At 34.6% G+C, this 20,123-nt stretch overlaps 1 protein-coding gene across 3 annotated transcripts in view; it reads left to right on the plus strand.

Annotated features, from left to right (window-relative positions):
* BRD10 (bromodomain containing 10) overlaps positions 1 to 20,123 on the plus strand; it is an 87,698-nt gene that overhangs the window by 35,593 nt on the left and 31,982 nt on the right. For all 3 annotated transcript variants that reach the window (XM_055294292.2, XM_055294293.2, XM_055294294.2), the window contains exons 3-4: positions 2,088 to 3,505; positions 14,195 to 14,274. In XM_055294292.2, coding sequence (XP_055150267.1) covers positions 2,088 to 3,505; positions 14,195 to 14,274 — 1,498 coding nt within the window. The remainder of the gene's footprint in view (positions 1 to 2,087; positions 3,506 to 14,194; positions 14,275 to 20,123) is intronic.

Genomic DNA, 20,123 nt, shown 5'->3' on the forward strand with positions numbered 1-20,123 from the left:
CTTACTGGATTGCAATCTGATTTATAGAAAAATAGCCAATGTCAGACATTGATTTGTTCCCATTTTTGGCTGTTGTAAATAATACTGCTAAGAACATTTATATACAAGCTTTCATGTGGACAAGTGTTTTTATTTCTGTTGGGTATATACCTAGAAGTAGAATTGCTAGATCACATAGTAACGTTTTCAAAAGCAATTATACTACCTACAGTGTATGAGGTTTCTAGTTTCTTCACTTTTTCACCAATACTTGTTACTATCTGTCTTTTGTGTAATAACCATCCAAGTAGGTTTGGCGTAGTATCTCATTCTGGTTTTGATTTGCATTTATCTAATTGATAATGAGGCTGAGCATCTTTTCATGTGCTTTTGTTGTTCAGTTTGTTGTTCGCATCTTTAAAGAAATATCTATTCAGGTTCAAGTTTCTTTCTCTTTGTTTTTTTTTTTTGTTGTTTTTTTTTTTTTTTGAGACAGAGCTTAGCTCTTGTTGCCCAGGCTGGAGTACAATGGTGCAATCTCGGCTCACTGTAACCACTGCCTCCCAGGTTCAGGCGAGTCTCATGCCTCAGCCTCCCTAGTAGCTGGGATTATAGGCATGTGCCACCATGCCCAGCTAATTTTTGTGTTTTTAGAAGAGAAGGGGTTTCACCATGTTGGCCAGGCTGGTCTCAAAATTCCTGACCTCAGATGATCCACCCGCCTCAGCCTCCCAAAATGCTGGGATTACAGGCATGAGCCACTGCGCCCAGCCTGTCCATTTTTTAACTGGGCTATTTGTCCTTTCATTATTGAGTTGTAAGTATTCATTATATATTCCATATACAATTCTCCTATTAAGTATATAATTTACAAAAACATCCTCCCATTCTGTGAGTTGTCTTTACTTTCTTGATAATGTCTTTTAAAAGCACAAAATTTTCTAGTTTTGATGATACCCAGTTTATCTATTTTTCTCTTGTTGCTTATTTTTTGGGTGTCAGATCTAAGAAACCATTGGCTAATCTGAGGTCACGAAGACTTAAATGCCTATCTTTGCATCAATTTCATTTTTTTATTAAGTTTTTATAGTAGTGCTAATAAAAATCTTAAGGGGAAAAAAGCACTCATATTCCCATTAACCTAGAAATTATTTACTTTTGCAATACTGTCACCTCCCTGCTCAATATATACTTATTTTCATTATGACTATTAAGTACTATGTTGTATTCTGACATTTTCTGTATTTATACATGATATTAATAATTTTAATTTTTAAGACTACATAATATTCCCAGTTTATTTCCCAATTTTAAAACAATTTTTTCATAGTTTTGTTTTTCTTATATGATAAAACTCCAGTTAACATTGGTAAGTACATAATTTTTTGCTTCTGTTGAATTATTTTCTTAGTATAACTTTCTAGGAATGGAATTATGGGGTCAAAGGATATAAATATCTTTACAGCTCTTATATGAAGTCATATTACTTCTAGAAATTGTTGTAATCAAATTCTACTGTGCTTTCATTTAGTAAATGAAGTTGATATACATTATAAATTGAAGAATTTATCTTGAGGATAATTATGTCAGCAATCCTCCATCAAATTCAGACTGAAGTGATATGTATATTTCTTCATCTGAAAAAAACAAAATGGTACTTTTATGAGACACTTTGTACTGATATTTAAAACTAGGACATGCTGGGCATGGTAGCCCATGCCTGTAATCTCAACACTTTGGGAGGCCGAGGCAGGCGGATCACCTGAGGGTCAGGAGTTTGAGACCAGCCTGGCCAACGTGGTGAAACCCCGTCTCTACTAAAAAATGCAAAACGTTAGCTGGGTGTGGTGGCAGGCGCCTGTAATCCCTGCTACTTGGGAGGCTGAGGCAGGAGAATTGCTTGAACCCACGAGGCAGAGGTTGCAGTGAGCTGAGATTGCACCACTGCACTCCAGCCTGGGGGGCAGAGCGAGACTCTGTCTCAAATAAATAAATAAATAAAACTGGGACAGTTGATTGCCTTTTTGACTAAAGATAAATATACTTAAAATTTATCATTTTATGTTACCCCCTAAATAATAATAGTATACTTTGTTAAATTTCTTTAGGCTTCGGGAGCAGGAAAGAAAAGAAGCAGAAGAAGCTAGTCAAAAGGAAATAGAAGAATGGGAAAGAAAACTTCTAGCTCAAGCAGCTCCAACTTGTATGGAGACCATGTGGGAAATTCCAGCTATTGGGCATTTCCTTTGTTTAGCTCAACAAATTCTAAATTTGCCAGAAATAGTCTTTTACGAATTGGAACGTTGTCTTCTGATGCCTCAGTGTAACGCTTTTCTATCGAAAATAATGACTTCTCTATTAAGTCCTCCCCATCGCAGACCTACCTTACATCGAAGACCTACTTTGCCTTATAGGACCTGGGAAGCAGCACTGAGGCAGAAAGTACAACAGTGGTACACTGCTGTAGGGCAGACTGAAAATCCTGATAACTGTGCTGAAAAACTGGGGTTGTGTCCTCAGTTTTTTAAAGTTCTTGGAGAAGTTAATCCATTGGAAGAAAAACCTTTTCATGAACTACCTTTTTACCAAAAAGTATGGCTGCTTAAGGGTCTTTGTGACTTTGTATATGAAACACAAAAGGAAGTTCAAGATGCTGTACTTGGACAGCCTATCCATGAATGCAGGGAAGTTATTCTTGGTTATGATTATTTGGAGAATGCTTATGTACATTTTCCACAGTTCTGTGGTGCAGATGTACGGATTTATAAACAGAGACCCTTTCACGCCCCAGAATTTCCAGTTCCACCCATTAAAATACAAAGAGTACCTCGGATTAAATTGGAGAAATTGAAGTGTGACTGTGTTAGTACAAGTAATGGAGAACATAGATGTAGTAGAGACAGCCTGCCCTCTTCCTTCAAGAAAGAGCAGGAAAATAATTTTGATCCAGCTTGCTGTCCTGCTAAAATGATCTTGGATAATCATGACATCTCTGTTGAAATGGAAGTAAAATCCAGCTATGAAATTAGAATTCGCAGGCCTTGTGAAATTAAAAAAACTGATTGTTGTAAAGAAAATTTAGAGAAACCTGGGAGTCCAGGGGAAGTTACTGGCTTTGGAGAGCCTCTCAGTCCAGGTGAAATAAGGTTTATAGAAAATCAGGAAAAATACGGTGAAGCTTCCAGAATAAAGATTGAACCCAGTCCATTAAAAGAAAATACTCTAAAATCTTGCCAAATACATGTAAATGGAAGTCACAGTGATCATCCAGAAATTAACTGCCACAAAGTTGTAAGGGATATTCTATTAGAGCAGTCACTACAGAGCCACAAGAATCTCAAAGTAACTAAAATGAGGGCAAAAAAGAAGAAAAAGAAAAAAAAGAAATTGAAAGATGTTTTGAATGAAAACTTACAGAGAAAGCGTGAAGGTCTTCATTCTCTTGCATTCAAGTCTTACAAACCTGAGATCCAGAATAAGTTATTGATCATCAAAAAAAAAGCAAAACACAAGAAGCACAAATCTGGTAAGCTAACACAAATGGATGGGAGTTATATTTAAGTATAATTCAAATTGTTTTTTCAATTTTGCATCATGGATGCTTTGAGAGACTAAAATGCACATGTATGCATGCGTGTATATTTGAGGGTCAAATTTTATTTCATATTCCATGCGTTAAAAAGCCAGAGCAGATGACATTTTATATACTTACAACAAAAAAAGTACTGATGCAATATGTTTGAATTTAATTTTCAGTTGAACATGTTTGGACATTATGTTTTTACCTCTCTCTGGACCAATTTCTTTCCCTTCGCTTATGAAATGTGGTTTGTTTGTTTTTTTTTTTTCCAGGCCAAGGGCAGTACAGTGTAGTAGGAAAAGCACTGATTTCAGGAAGTAACATTCCCAGGACTAAAGTTCATAGCAACTAGCTACTTAAACCAAGGGTAGTCAGATTATTTTCCTGGGTCTGTTTTTTCCCACATCATCTATTTTTCAGAACTCTGTTTTCAGTATATATTTTTATATCAAGAAAATATGTGGAATATAAGAAAATTACATCAATTAATCAGACATGAAGCATATTTCTGTAAAAGGATTTGTAAATTTGTCTTTCACCAAATTTATATTCCCTATATATTTGTCACCAGCCTATTTAAACAAAAAAAAATTCTATGAACTCTTCAGTGGCTGATTGCTCTGTTTTTGAATTTCTTAGGTGCTTTTGCTTTCTTTGTTGTCTGTCTTTTAAATCAGTTTATGTCTCATTTATCAAGCAGATAAGTGAGATAAAAGCAGATGATCAGCTTTATTAACCCTAATAAGAAGTTGCTTGATTGGAAAAAAAAAAGTGGAATTAACATTAAAATCTGGTGGTTCTTCATCATCATTGTTTGTGGATTTCAGTTTTTTCTTTCTTTCTTCAGTAGCAAAAGTAAGATTTGGCAAAAATTTGGCAATGAATTGGAAAATAAGGGAATGAATCTTTTATTTAGCTAATTAGTGTTATGTTTTAGTTGTTTAAATCACTAAATACAATTGAATGTGTTTTAAAACGTGTATATAATGTGTCATTGATAAAGTAGTATAAAATATATTACCAAAAACAGCCTTAATTTAATGGACCGAAAATTTCAAAATGGTCCACATTGATCCTGGTGGTGAAAAACCACGATTTTTAAAAGTTACTTTTAGAAATAAGCCTTGTAAATTTTATAAGCGATCCATTTGTTTTTTATAAATTTAGTTTGATGAATTTGGCAAGTTCACTTTGAAATGTTAGTCTCTAGGCCGGGCACGATGGCTCACACCTGTAATCCCAGCATTTTGGGAGGCCGAGGGGGGCAGATCATGAGGTCAGGAGTTGGAGACCAGCCTGGCCAATATGGTGAAACCCTGTCTTTAATAAAAATACAAAAATTAGCTGGGCATGGTGGTATGCGCCTATAGTCCCAGCTACTCTGGAGGCTGAGGCAGGAGAATTGCTTCAACCCGGGAGGCAGAGGTTGCAGTGAGCAGGGATCATGCCACTGCACTCCAGCCTCATCAACAGAGCAAGACTCCGTCTCAGAAAAAAAAAAAAAAGGAAATGTTAGTCTCTAAAATATTAAATAATATTTTAAAGTTAGAACTACTTCCCAACTCAAGTATATAGTATACTATTAATATAATTGTAACCCAGAACCCTTTATTGTTTATTACGCTACTATTCATGTGCTCAAAGGCAATCAAGTGGTTTATAAAATAGACACTGCTGTAGATCAGAGAGAAAATTGGGGGGAGGAGTTTTGTATCCAGTTCTAGAAAAATGAATAGAAACACTTGGAAGGCAAATTTACAAATTGTATTCAGCAAGTACTCTAAGCCTTAATTGAGGAGAGAAGACTTACATGCGTGAAATAGAAGAAAATAATACACTTGTTTGTATACTTATTTTATTCTCAGAGCAAATTTTAGGAAGTCAGGTCTTAAGTGACAAAAATGTTTGGATCTGGTAGGTGCAGTTTTGTCTGCTTACCTAGTTAATACTGGGTAAACATTGGCCAATTCCCTTTTTTCATCAGTTATTGAATTCCTTATTGATATAACAATGTTACATAAACTGTTATAATAACAACTAAATATTTGTTTTATGTAATTTTAAGTCCACTTGTCTATCTGAGGCTTTACCCTGTTCTTCTTTATTAAGTGTGAGACATCGTGGCCTTTCATAGTCAGTTTGGGGCATACCTTAATCCTGTCTTTACTTTCTCACTCTTTTTAAAAGTGAGCTCCGTCATCATAGGTTGGGAAAGTACTCCTCTTAAAGATTCACATTGTGCTTTAGTAGAGGTTCACAGTTCACTTCACAAAACTGATCATAGATTCGTTTTGAAATTCAGAAATCTTCAGATTTTAGAAGGGCATTATGGTGTATATAATGTTTCAGTCATCCCCAGTGGGGCTTAGGTTAAGTAATATCCCCAGTGGGAATTACTCCTGTAATCAAACATATAATCTCTACAGAAAAATGTATGAATTAGACTAAATAAAACAAAGACTAGAAAACCTTAAGTTGAAGTCAGGTTTTGTTACCGTATAAATTATATTTGAGACTTTTAGTTTTCAAAACCTTCTGAACTTCTAAATTGTTAAGTTATTCTGGTCCTGTTTATTAAAGACTCTGGAAGGTCTTGAAGAAAAGAAAACTGCTTAATTTTCTTTAACATAGTATTTTTTTCAAATTTATTGTAACACAGCTTTTTTTCAAGTAATGGTTACCAGTGACCTGCGTATTCTGTAGAATACACTTTGGGATGAGCTGTGTCATTCATGACTGAGGTATGAACCTTCACTTAGGGTGGACTAAGTTCTACATGTGGTTAATCTGGTCTGTTTTATGTTGCATAATACAGGCTTTAATTTTTGGTAGTATCTCCAAATTTAGTAAGCCTTCTTAACTGTGTTGGCAGGTGATTTTTAGTAGAAGGCACAAAGACAATTTGGTTGAAAATGATTTGATAATTTCAGCATAGTTTGAGGCAGTTTGGGTAATATTTAAGCATTTTAATCTACTTTTCAGAATTGGGGTTTCTTTCCTCCTTTTTAAATTTTGAATTCATTTTTATTCATTTAGGCCTGTTCCTTACTATTGGAAACATTATAGAATAAATAGAAGACAATGGAAACAATATAATGTCCATTATCTCATGCTTGATCTTATGTTTTTATTCAATCATAGAAAAGAAAAATATGTCCTGGCGATCAGAAATTTTTCCTTGGTGACCTGTTTTCAAAATTTAAACGTTTCTGAAAACTTTGTCATTTAAGCAAGACAGGCAAGATTAGCTGTGCATAAATTAAAAATAATTATTTAAGAGTAAAAAAAAAACTCAGCAAAAAAATTCAGATCATTTGGTTTTCTTTCATTGTTTTTTCTTATTATAAAAGCAGTACATTTTCTTTAAAGAATATAGAGACAAGCAAAAAGAATAGCCCTTTCCTCATTACCTAGTAAATGTTTATTCTTTTATCACTTCCTTAAGGAAGCCTCCCATTATCTTTTGACTTGTTAAAATTTTCCCTGTTGTTCATGTTTATAGCACCAAACACTTCTGCTTCATAATACTTATTATAGTTGCATTTACTTCTAGGTTATTTTGAGGATTGTCTCCTCTCTATTCTATAACATTCTTAGGGACAGAAGGATTATTTCTGGTTTTGCATCCCTGGCACTTTAGCAGATTGCTTGATGCATTGTGTGGGAATATACTGAACAAATAAATGAACACATTTAATATGATTCACCTAGATGTAACTAAAACTAACTCCTTGATATGTATCTTTCAACACTTTTTCAAAGACTGTATTTTTGAATAGGATTATACTATACATACCATTTTAACAATCTGCTTTTTTTTCCCCTACATATCAGTATACCATGAACATCTTTGTGCAATAAATAGGTCCCTGCAGCATCATTTTAAAAGGCTGTGTATGATCCTGTTGTATTTTGCAGTTAATTTAACCAGTCTCCTTATTGGACATTTTGGTTGTTTTCAATAATATACTATTATAGATTGTGTAGAGCAAGTAGAGTTGGCTAAAATGAATTAGAAATTCTAAAAATTAGGGGACTTTTTATAAAATCTGAAAAAACACAAAAAAGATTGCAGATGCATTAACAGTTACAAAAAGCTTAAGGTGTTTTAAGATACTTTCAACCAGTTTTGTTTGGAAAGTTTTCCCCCCTCAAATAGTCATTCTTTTCTTTTCTTTTCTTTTTTTTTTTTTTTTTTTGAGACAGAGTCTCACTCTTGTTGCCCAGGCTGGAGTGCACTGGCGTGATCTCTGCTCACTGCAACCTCCGCCTCCTGGGTTCAAGCGATTCTCCTGTCTCAGCCTCCCGAGTAGCTGGGACTACAGGCGTGTGCCACCATGTCCGGCTAATTTTTGTATTTTTAGTAGAGATGAGATTTCACCATGATGGCCAGGCTGGTCTCGAACTCCTGACCTCAGGTGATCCGCCCACCTCGGCCTCTCAAAGTTCTGGGATTACAGGCGCGAGGCACCACGCCCGGCCAATAGTCATTATTGTCACCCAAATCATTTTATGGTAGCACCTCTAAACTGACTAAAATGAATAAGACAAGTGGTCTTATTCTCTTAAAGGTGAAAAAACTAAGTTAAAAAGTGGTCAGTGACCTCAAGTGAATAATAGTCAAGTACAGATAAAGACAACACAATAAAAGGTCAAGTAGAGAAAAAAACAGTATGCTATGCTTGTCTGGGAAGGTTTTACAAGGGATGAAGGACTTTGAAGAATAATGGGAATTGGATAGGTGGAAAATGTTGAATAACACGAGCAAAAGCATAGAGGTATAATTAAGTGAGGTGTCACTGGAAGAAGCACAATACAAGAAGACTTGTGGAAAAGTTGAGGTTTTAGAAGCTGTTCAAATGATAGAAGGGTGTCATTTTTGGGTGATCTTTCTAGGCATGTGGTACTATGTTAAATAATTGAATCAAGAGTCCAGTGCAAGGAATTGAGCTTGAAATGAGATATATCAGCTATGTAAAAAGTAATGAGCTGCTTTATAGGAAATGACTGAGAAGGTAATGTAATCTACAGTGTTTGATTATTTCCAGGCCCATATTTGTGAATAGGTTATTATATAGTTCTGTAGTGATGGCACTAGAGACCCTAACTATGTGTGTCTTAGGGAGAAAAGTTTTAGCATACCAGCTGAAGATTGCAAAATATAAAGAGAGTGAAAGGATTTACTATACTCCTTGTCCTTTTATTTTTTCAATCCTTCTAGTTTTTGTCTAAAAAACCTAGTACTCATTGAGTGCTTATTGTATACCAGGCGCTGTTCTAAGCCTTTATACATATTATCTCATTTAATCTTCATGAAAACTTCAAAAAATAAATATTACTATTATTCCCCGTTATTACAGATTTTAGAGATTTTTAAAAATTGAGATAGAGATTTACTTGTCCAAGGTCACACAGCTAGAGCTAGTAAGTGGCAGGATTAGGAGAAAGGATCTTGCAAGATAATTAGGATACCATTAAAGAGCTATGAAAAGAAGTTGGCAGGGGTAAGATGAAGGGGTAGATGATAACTTTAACAAGAGAAAATGCTAAATCCATGTAAGGATTGAATATGTGACTTTTCTATCGCAATGATAGAAGAAAATTCTATTTTGAGAGAGATGCTGCAATAAGTAGCAGAATTTGGCAACTGATTCAATATTCTAAGTTAAAGGGTAAGAAGAAATGGGTGTTCAGGAGTTATTGAATTATGTGATAGGGTTAAAGAATTACCAGTATGATAAGAAATTTGCTTATAGGTAAGGAGAATAAAAGGAAAATAAACTGTTTTGTTAAGGTCAAATTGCTTACTTGAGATAGAACACTCCAGAAACTCCTAGAATATAGTTAGCTCAAGACATGCACATTTAGTAAATAAAAGACAAGTTTAGGCTCTAGTTCTGTGACTTTACATCCCAGGCACTTTGCAAATTCACTGTTTAATAATACAAATACCCTTGAGTTTTTACTTGCAACAATGATTAATATCTTAGTATTCATTTATTTATTAAGATTCCTAAGATGAAAGTACAGAGGGAGGAGTGAATGTGTTGGGATAATTTTAAAACATGGAAAGGCTAAATCTAGGAAAGCATTGAAGTACCTTTTTTTTTCTTTTCTTTTTCTTCCTCCTATCCCTCCCTGAGAGACAGGATCTCGCTATGTTGCCCAGCTGGCCTCGAACTCCGGGGCGCAAGCCATCCTCTCACCTCGGCCTCCCAAGTAGCTGGGACCACAGGCGAGCTGGGATCACAGGCATGCACCACCACACTTGGCTTAAAGTGGAAGTCTGATTATGAGTAGCCCAGTGGTCTGAGGAGTGAAGACAGGAAAACCAGGTGAAGGAGAGGGGTAAAGAATGAGGAATAAGAAACTGAGAAAGGGGAACTGAAAGGGGGATGATAATCACCTTCTTGTGTAAAGAAATATGCCATTTCTTTTATAAAAGGCATATTTCCAGGTTCTAGAAAACTAGAGTGTTATGCCTCAGTTACAGTATAAAATATATCTTTAGTTATAATTTTCCTCTCAGGTTGGGCATTCTTAAGTTGTTCTAAGCATAGTGTTTTAGAAAGCTTCATTAGGGTATACTTTTGTAACAGTAATTACTAAGGTTTATTATTAAGGTTTATTAATGTTTCCTTATGCATTTTCCAGGTACAGGTTGACACTTTTTGTTTTAGGCTCAGGAATGGTATTGAAATTCTGTGTGTGTTTTAATTTGACTTCTGACTTCAGCATAATTTTAGGTTTGATAATTTTATTCTATTTTGTATGACCAGGTAACTTAGGGCAGTGGAAGTAAAAGGCCTGGGATATGATCAAGTTGAGTGATAAGGGAAGGGAAGCCCACTGGGGGGCAGTATGTAACTCGCCCTGTATATATTTTGTCCTGAAGCAAAAACAGGTTACCAAATAAAGGCGTGGTTTTGTAGTATCTCATGCTTGATTTTTAAAATAATATTTAATTTTTTTGAAGTGCTGATTTTTTACTGAAGAATACCGGAAAATTTATACTGAAAATTTTTTTTGAGGATATACACCAAAGGTATTAAAAAACAGTAAATGTACAAATCATCCAACCCTAATCAAAAGGAATGCTCTGAGCCAAACAGAAGCAGATTACATCCCTTTCAAAAATTTGAAAGAATGCAGTATTTTACCATAAAAAGAGTACAGCTTTGAAGTGAGACAGACCTAATTTCACATGTATGCTCCTAGTGCATATTAGCTACAGCTCCTCCATCAGTTTCTTTACCTGTTTATAGCCTGTTTCTTTATCTGTGATAAGTGAGGTAATACCTACTCGGCTGTATTGTTAAGATTAATTAGAATAGCAAATGCATAGTATGTCACTTGGAGCCTGGCACATGGTAGGAATCAATAAATGGTAACTTAAGATATTTGTGCAGTAGAATTACATAACGGAAGGAGCTTGGACTTTGTAGTTAGAATCCCTGACTGTGGTGCTTACTTACTGTGTAACACATGAGTAAGTTAATTAATCTTTTTGATCTTCAGTTATCCCGTATTACAATAGAGTTATTACCTACCTGGGAGGGTTATATTGAGAAATAAATAAGTTAATTTATACAGACCACTTTACTAAGTATCTGACACACAGTAGGTTCTCAATAAATGTTAATCTTCTTACTACCACTACTAGGTCATGTTGAAACTCTTTGGTGAATTGTTTAAATTATTTAAAATCATTGTCAATGTTTTCTTCACTATAAAATAGACTTAAATGGACCCTCATAATTGTAAACAATTACCTGCATCCCTTTTCCTACCGCCTAGACTGTTGGTGACATTTCTGAAAAAAGTAGGATTCTTGTATTTAGGGATCACGTCTTAGAACTTATGTGTGCTAAATGCTGTAAATACAAAGTGAATCATGTGATTTCTGTCACCAATAATTTACAGTATAGTAAGGATGACAAACATAAGAACAGACAATTACAATACTCTAAGTTAAGCATTACATTCATTGATTTGTGTACAAAGTAGAGTGGTAGTTTAGAGGACATATGTGTAAGAAGACCTGAGATGGAGTAAGTAAAAAGAATTTAAAGAAAGTTAAAAGATTTTCTGTTTAGGCTTTTCTCTCCATAGCTTAGCCAAAGCAATAGCTAACATTTATTGATTACCTACCATGTGCCTAGCAGTAGTATAAGCTTTTGGGATGTTATAACCCATTTCATTCTCAGACAGTAGGTAATACTATTATCCCTGTTTTTCAGATGAAGAAACTGCACAAAGAAATAAAGCAGTTTGCTCAAGGTCTTGTATGTAGTAGCTATTATACATGACCTCTATAATAGTAGGTGGTTGTAGCAGGTATTCAAACCCAGGTAGTTTAGTTCTAAAACTCAAGCTCATAACCAATATGTAACATTACCTCCAATTTCCTAATAACATTTAAGCATCCTAATGACATGGTGAACTGAAATACCAAGTAACCACCTTAGCTTCTCAATCCATTCAAATAGAGTAGCTGCTAGAATTAACTGAGAATTTAGTACCTGTGTTTAGTGCCTGTGTAACAATAAGATGAAATTCACGGGACTATCAGGGGTGACCTCTGTTGTGCTTATAAATAAATACAAAATCAAATGGCTTTTTTTTTTTTTTTTAAGCTAATCAGAGTAGGGCTGGTGGGGAGAGGTTGAGGAAGAATTTTATTTCCTCCAAATTACTGTTTTTATAAAACCTTCCCATACATACGTCAGCAAGATCATTCAGTTTTTTCTTGTGAACTTTAAAAAATGGTAAAGGCAGTGTATAGAGGAAAGGCATCTTGGCATTCAAATTCACGAGCCCCCTTCAGCAATACTTACGGCACTCAGTTTAGAAATCAATTACTAGCTGTATTATAGAGATACCAAGAATTTAATCACTTCTCCCTGAGTATTGCTTATTTAAGCAGTCCATCCACTTACCTGTCTTTGTAGGAGTTTACTTCTGTTATAAGGTACTGTGTAAGCACAGAAAATAACAATGGTGAATAAAGAAATATATGTTGGGTTATTTTAATTTAACTGAAAGCAAATGTCAAATGACACCCGTCAATACTTATTAAAATAAGACAGTTAAACCCCTGTGAACCTCAGAAACTCAAAATTTGCAGTTCGGTCATAGTATACATGGATTTTTTTGAGCTAAAAGTTAGAAATTTTATAAATTACAGTTCTGCAATATGATTAAAAAGTAATACAAAAAAACAAATTATAAACTGGAATTGTGTCGAGTTGACATATTTCTTGCAAGATCATATTTATATAGGAAGATGTTTGGAAAGGAGCATTAGGATTATGTACAGCAAAGTTACTTTATGTACTCACTCATTTTCCCTTTTGAAAAAAATATTGACTTTTAAGCGGATTTTAGTCTGCAAATGATTGTGAACTAAAAATGACAGAAAAGTATTTCTGAATTTTTTTTGTGCCCTTGTGTAGATTGTAAGCTCCTAGAGGATAGGATTTTTCTTCTTTATAATTTTTTAATTCCTTGTTGTCCCCGTAATTTGTACAGTGTCCTATATCCAATATTTGTTGAGTAATTAACAGTTTGTTAATTGATTTTGCTAATTACAAATTGGGGGAAAACGTTTAATGTGTTTCTAACTAAAAATAGAATTTTCTTTTTTTTTTTTTTTGAGACAGAGTTTCACTATTGTTGCCCAGGCTGGAGTGCAGTGGTGCGATCTCGGCTCACTACAACCTCCATCTCCCAGGTTCACACGATTCTCCTGTCTCAGGCTCCCAAGTAGCTGGGATTACAGGCACGCACCACCACAACCGGCTAATTTTTGTATTTTTAGTAGAGACGGGGTTTCGCCATGTTAACCAGGCTGGTCTTGAACTGACCTCAGGTGATCCACCTGCCTTGGCCTCCCAAAGTGCTGGGATTACAGGTGTGAGCCACTGCGCCTGGTCTAAAAATAGAAGTATATTTTTTTGTCAAGTTAAATACAAAAAGTACATATATTTCAGTGTATACTGTGAATTGGCTTTAAGTATAAGAGGTTTATTTTTCCCAGTGGTTTCTGATTCCACAAATAACTAGGTGCACTTTAAAGGGAGATGTTTATCTTCTTTTAAAACTTTGGGTGTTGTTACCACCAAGGGCAGCCTATTAGGTGAGTGCAGAGCTAAAGGAGTAGAAAAACTTTGTTACCTAAGCCACTAAGGGGATTTTCACATTAGGCTGGCTAGAGACCATAGTCTTCAGCTGTAGTTCTTATGCAAATTCCTGACTGCGAAGTCAATGTTAAAGGTAAGGTTTTTTTCCCTATGTAGTCTCATTTTAAGTTGCAAATGTAGATTTTAATTAAGCAGTAGTAATGTGACTTTTTTGCCTAATCTTTCAGTAGATTCTGCCGTATAACACATTGGAGATGGCAATAGTTCAGTTCATATAAACATAAAACAGCATTTGTTAATACGTCTGTTAACAGGTAGTTAATAGTTTAATGTTTGCTTTTACTGGGGCTTGTTTTGATTCATCATTTTTATTTGACTCACTAGCAGCCATCTGTTAGTTACAATTTAACTTTCAAGGATCTGCGTAATTTGTTTTTTGTTAATAAAGTGCTATAAACAGCATTATGAAGCTTTTCTCTTTTAATCTTGAAAGGAAAAAAATCCGTCTCTAAAAAAGCAATCACAAAGAAGAGGAAAACTGTCACAAAGTCACCTACTGTACCAGAGTTTCAGGTAAATGTTTCAACTTTGTCTCGAAATTTTTTAATTTTTTGTTTCAGTGTTCATATCATTCCTCGAGAGTTTGGCTGAATTCCAAGAAACTGTAGCACACATACTTGTAATGAAATGTTTCTGACAATGACTTTTCCCCCTGCAAGTGCAGATGTAACCAAGATTTAATCTGCTAGTATTTGATAATTTTTACCTCTATTTTTGTCTTTTAATAGTAAAAACCCTTTTTTATATCTTAATCTCTACTACATTTCCTAGAAGCGGTTTCATAGAAATAATATATATATACTATATAGTATGTGTGTGTGTGTGTATATATATATGTATAGCATACATAAAAGCAAATGTGTGAATGAAACTCTTCCAAGAACAAATCGTAATTTGGAGATGGTAATATTGCCTAGATAGTTCGTTTTCATTTATTTGGGCACTGTAGAAATAAATGGTAGATTTATTAACTTGGAAAACAAATCTTTCAACTCTTAGCTGTATATGATCTTCAGAGAGAATATTAAGTAAAGGTTAATTGAAATGGTCTTTAAACATTTCTGTGGAACAAAAAGTAATTATATGTACTGCCATATGATGAAGTGAAGAGTTTTTTATTTGTAGCTATACTAAGCAGAGAATCTCACCCTAATTAATGCTTTTATTTTCTATTTTATAAAAGATGTATTTTCTTCAATAAACACTTTCTTTAAAAACGTCTTTGTATTCATGTGTCTAGTCAATTTTCAAAAGTTTTATAAACTCATACCTAATGACCAAAAGATAAAAGTGATGTTCAAATGAATTTGTGAGTCTCAAGTCAAGTAGAGATGAAAATAAAGGGACAATAGCTATGAAAATATTGATAATATATAATGTAATAGTTAGATATATCTAAAAATGTGGACACATTCATTTTCAGTAAAAATTCTATTTTGGAGAGTGTTTTTATGGAAGTTACTAACTGGTAAAAATTTAACATTTTTAAATCAACAGTTAAAATAGACATGTTTTTCTCTTAGTACTTTAGAATAGAATATTTTTAATGATATTCTTAGGATGAATTACAAACATTTCTACAAAATCCTTTTATATATTATATAACCTTGGTTGCAGAGTAGTTAATAAAAAAAATAACAATTTTACTGTTTGCTTAGAGGCCTTTATACCACTTCTTGTGACATATTTTTTAATGCTTTAGTATTACATCATCATGCATCCACTGCTGTCACACCTGTGTTTACTATTTCTCCCACTTATGTTTTTCTCAATCCTCAAAGCATCAGCCCTGGGAATATAGATGTTAGAGCACATCTGGCCCATTGTTAATATTTCCTCTATACCCATCTTAGTGAATAGACTTTTCCATATATTAAGTAGCACAGGCTGCGTAGCCAGTGGTTTTTAAAATTGCAGTGGTATTCATTAGTGAGGCATGAAATCATTTTAGTAGATTGCATGACCAGTGTTTCTTTTTTAAGCTAACAAAATTAAACTGGAAAAGAAATCAGCACAATTACATATAGTAAGTGTGCTACATATAGCAATGTGAATATGTACACTCCAATATAGTGTTTTGTGAAACTTTGGTTTCAATTGTATGTGTGTACACAAGGATATGCATTGTAAAATGTGTCACTGACCATGGGTCATGGTCAAAATATTTTGCTAGATTGAGGTGTTTAAAATAGTCTTGGCTGGGCCCAGTGGCTCACACCTGTAATCCCAGCACTTAGGGAGGCCGAGGCAGGCGGATCACCTGAGGTCAGGAGTTCGAGACCAGCCTGACCAATATGAAACCCCGTCTCTACTAAAAATACCAAAAAAATTAGCCGGGTGTGGTGGCATGTGCCTGTAATCCCATCTACCCGTGAGGCTGAGAGAGGAGAATCGCTTGAATCTGGGAGGCAGAGGTTGCAGTGAGCCAACATCGCGCCATTGCACTCCAGCCTGGGCAACAAGGGAAACTCTGAATGAATGAATGAATGAATGAATGAATAAATAAATAAATAAGTCTCTTCCTGGTTCTCAAGGTATCCTAGAGGGAGAGAAAACAGAGAGGGAAAGAGAGAGAGAGAGGATAGAGAGGAGTAATAGTCTCATGAAAACAGCGGTTCTTATGCCTAGTTTACAATATGAATACCACAGCATTACTCATAAAGAAACTTGGCGGCCAGGCGCGGTGGCTCACGCTTGTAATCCCAGCACTTTGGGAGGCCGAGGCAGGCAGATCACGAGGTCAGGAGATCGAGACCACGGTGAAACCCCGTCTCTACTAAAAATATAAAAAATTAGCCGGGCGTGGTGGCGGGCGCCTGTAGTCCCAGCTACTCGGAGAGGCTGAGGCAGGAGAATGGCGTGAACCCGGGAGATGGAGCTTGCAGTGAGCCGAGATTGAGCCACTGAACTCCAGCCTGGGCGACAGAGCGAGACTCTGTCTCAAAAAAAAAAAAAAAAAAAAGGAAACTTGGCAACTGTCTCACAGGAAAGTAGATCATTTGCTTCAAATATGCACATTAATAAAATAGGAGATAGTGCTAGTCACTAGTAAACTTTGCTGTTAAATGCAAAACTTAGTTTTGTCTCTCAAAATAATTTTATGTAGTGTGTTACTTTGAGTCTTCAACATGTAAGAAGACTATTATGTAATAAAGTGAATTTATTCCCTGCCCAAAAGTTCTAGCGACATGGTATTTAGCACCTCAGATTCTGTAAATTATTTGTTTTGTCCAAGGTATTTTAAATATCACATTTCTAGCGTTAAACATAAAAATACAGAAATATTTAGCCAGAAGATCTTCATATTATTCATTCTGAAATATCTTGCTTCTGAAAATAATGAACCTGTTTTTGGATAGATAATAGATCCCTTTTGTAAAACCTGACCGATTTGCCAAAGGACCAGTCTTCTTTAAATTGACAGAAAGCATGCTTAGATAGAGATAAATGAAAGGGTTAAATTGTGAATTTTTTTTTAAGTCCTAATGAGTTTTTAAAAATGTTTTGACCTCAGCTGCTTTTTAGTTTGACAGTGTTTTTGTCGACATTTTTTAAAGCTAGAACTTGAACTTGTCCCCCTATTTGCTTCAGAAAGAATCCATGTTTATATACACACCTAATATCTGCACCCAGGTTTAGAAAATAATCATCCCACTCGTATTTAGAGTATACACTGTGAACATTCACATGGTAGATTGGATTTGTATGTGTGGCAGGGTGGGGTGGGGGTAGGTGTGTGTGTGTACAGTCGGCCCTCTGTATCTGTAGGTTCTGCATCTGTGCATTCAACCTTGGATTGAAAATATTTTATTAAATGTGTCTGTACTAAACATGTACTGATTTTTTTCTTGTCATTATTCCCTAAACAATATGATTTAACAACAATTTATATCACAGCTACATTGTATTAGGTATTATAAGTAATGTAGAGATGACCTAAAGTATATGGGAGGATGTGTTATATGCAGATACTATACCACTTTGTATCAAGGTCTTAAGCATCCTTGGATTTTGGTATCCACAGGGTTCAGGGGTGAGTCCTGGAACCAGTACCCCACGGATACCGAGGGACGACTGTATATTGTAAAGGGGCTAACCAAATGTGTGCCACTTTTTCCTAAGAGCTATGTCAGGGGTTCTCAAACTTTATATAGTGTAAAAATAATGTGATACCTTTATTTAAAATGAAGATTGTTGGTTTCATCCTCCAAAAGACCTTGATTCAGTGGGTACCAGTAATCTGCATAGTGGTTAAACACAAGGGTTCTGCAGCCAGGCTACCTACTTGGGTTTGAATGCCAGCTCTACCACTGATTAACTCTGTGGGGTAAGTTATTTAACTTCTCCATGATTCCAGTTTCTCATTTGTACAATGGGGTAATAATAGTACCTTCCTTGTAGAGTTGTGAGGATTGAATGATACAGCTTACTGTTTTAGCCATTTTTATTGTTTTCAAATAAGCAGGTCAATCACTTCTGATGAAAAACGCTGAATTTTGAATAGGAAAATCTATTAAAAATGGCATAAAAACATGTATTATTGACCCTTAGCACTCTTTCCATTTACTTAAAACCTTGAAATAAATCTTGGATTTGGTCTTAATGAAAGTGGCACATGATTAAGCCTACAAGAATTTGAGAAGTGGAAAACCAAGTAATAGTATTTGCATCATTATGTTTGATGAGAGTGAAAACTTATGTTTATCCCTATTTTATTGTTATGATGCATTATATATTTGGCATGTAGGGGAAATTGCTGGTTTTTTTAGTGATAATTGTAGAATATTGGTGATTTAAGCTTTTATATCAACTTTAACATTTACTTATGACTTTGTTAAATTGGTAAAATTCTTTTTCCCTTATCTGTTTTGTAATAAAAGAAAGACTATTAGACTGAAAAGTGAATATCAGTTTTCCTAATAGTTACTTTTTCCTAAAAAGTCTTTTCATTTAACATTTTAGAGAGAAATCTAATGTTATGTGACTTAACTTTTGTACATAATTACGACAGAAAGTTACAGGAAGTATTTTTAAAAACTAATGTGTTGAGTCACAGTAACATAAGCTTTAAAAATAATTTAACAGCCTTAGTTACCCTAAGTCTGCTTTTCAACAATAACCAAAAAAAAATCTTTCATGCAGTGTGCACTTGCTCCCATTTCGTATGCATGATTGATTTTAAAGGCTGCTTTGCAGAAGAACTCCAGAATCCAGCTGCTAAGACTTATACTACATTGTTTTCAAACATAAGCAAAAACTCACTGATCCTTAACATACCTCTGAAAAAACTGTACTTCTCCGTCTAACCAGTGGAGAAACTAAGGAATAAGAAATAAAGTACTTCAACGTAACAAATTGTAACCAAAATTAAAATTAGGGTGTTGTTGTTGTTGTTGTTTGTTTGTTTGTTTGTTTTGAGACGGAGTCTCACTCTGCCGCCAGACTGGAGTGCAGTGGCACGATCCTGGCTTACTGCAATCTCTGACTTCCTGGTTCAAGCGATTCTCTGTGGTTTCCTCTATCATTGTGTCATCTTAGGTCATTTTACCTCTGTTAGTTTAATCAGCTTTTTAACTGCTTCACTTTATTAAGACGTTTTGATTATATCATTATTTTGAATTGCTCCCTCTTAAAATGAATATTTTTAACCTCAGCTTTTTGTTTCACCTTTAACAGCAGAAGTTCTTCTCCCTTAAAATTAATATAGTTCTCCCTTAAAAATATATATTGTTCATTGAGAGAAACATCTGTGTTTAATCACATGGTTGTTTGTCAGACTAATTTGGCTTTCATGTCACAAGTGATATCCTTATTTGCAAGTTTTTAAGTAGTCCTTATTGCTGATATGGTGATGATAAGAAATAAAAATGAATTTTCCCATCTGCATAGTTTTAGCAGATGCTGTTATAATTTTAGTTTAAATACAATATAAATTTTGAATTTATACCATGCATTTAGTATTTCACTTATAATTTTTATAATAAATTACAGGATCTTTTTATTAGAATGGGAGTGAATGTGATCCCTTTTGTCTGGACCTATTCATTTTTACTTTTCTACATTGTTTTCCTTTTGCTTTGCTTTTTAATATAATCTACCATATTGTTTGTATTTTTTTAATGTTACCTTATGTCCTTTTTTGGAGCAAGTAAATATCTTTCAGACCTATTGAATTTCTACCCAAAGGACATAATTTCTAGTTTGAAGTATCAGTAAAGTAAGGAATGATTTATTATGTAGTTCTAAGATATGGTCATGGAGTTTTTTTTTTTATCTCTACAGGCCTCCCCACTCCCACCACATACATACATTGCTGTTTCTTGAGTTGAAGAGAGGAACTTTTAATATTACCATTTAATAAA

The sequence above is a fragment of the Symphalangus syndactylus genome, chromosome 9, assembly GCF_028878055.3.
Source record: "Symphalangus syndactylus isolate Jambi chromosome 9, NHGRI_mSymSyn1-v2.1_pri, whole genome shotgun sequence".
Taxonomy (NCBI): Eukaryota; Metazoa; Chordata; class Mammalia; order Primates; family Hylobatidae; genus Symphalangus; species Symphalangus syndactylus.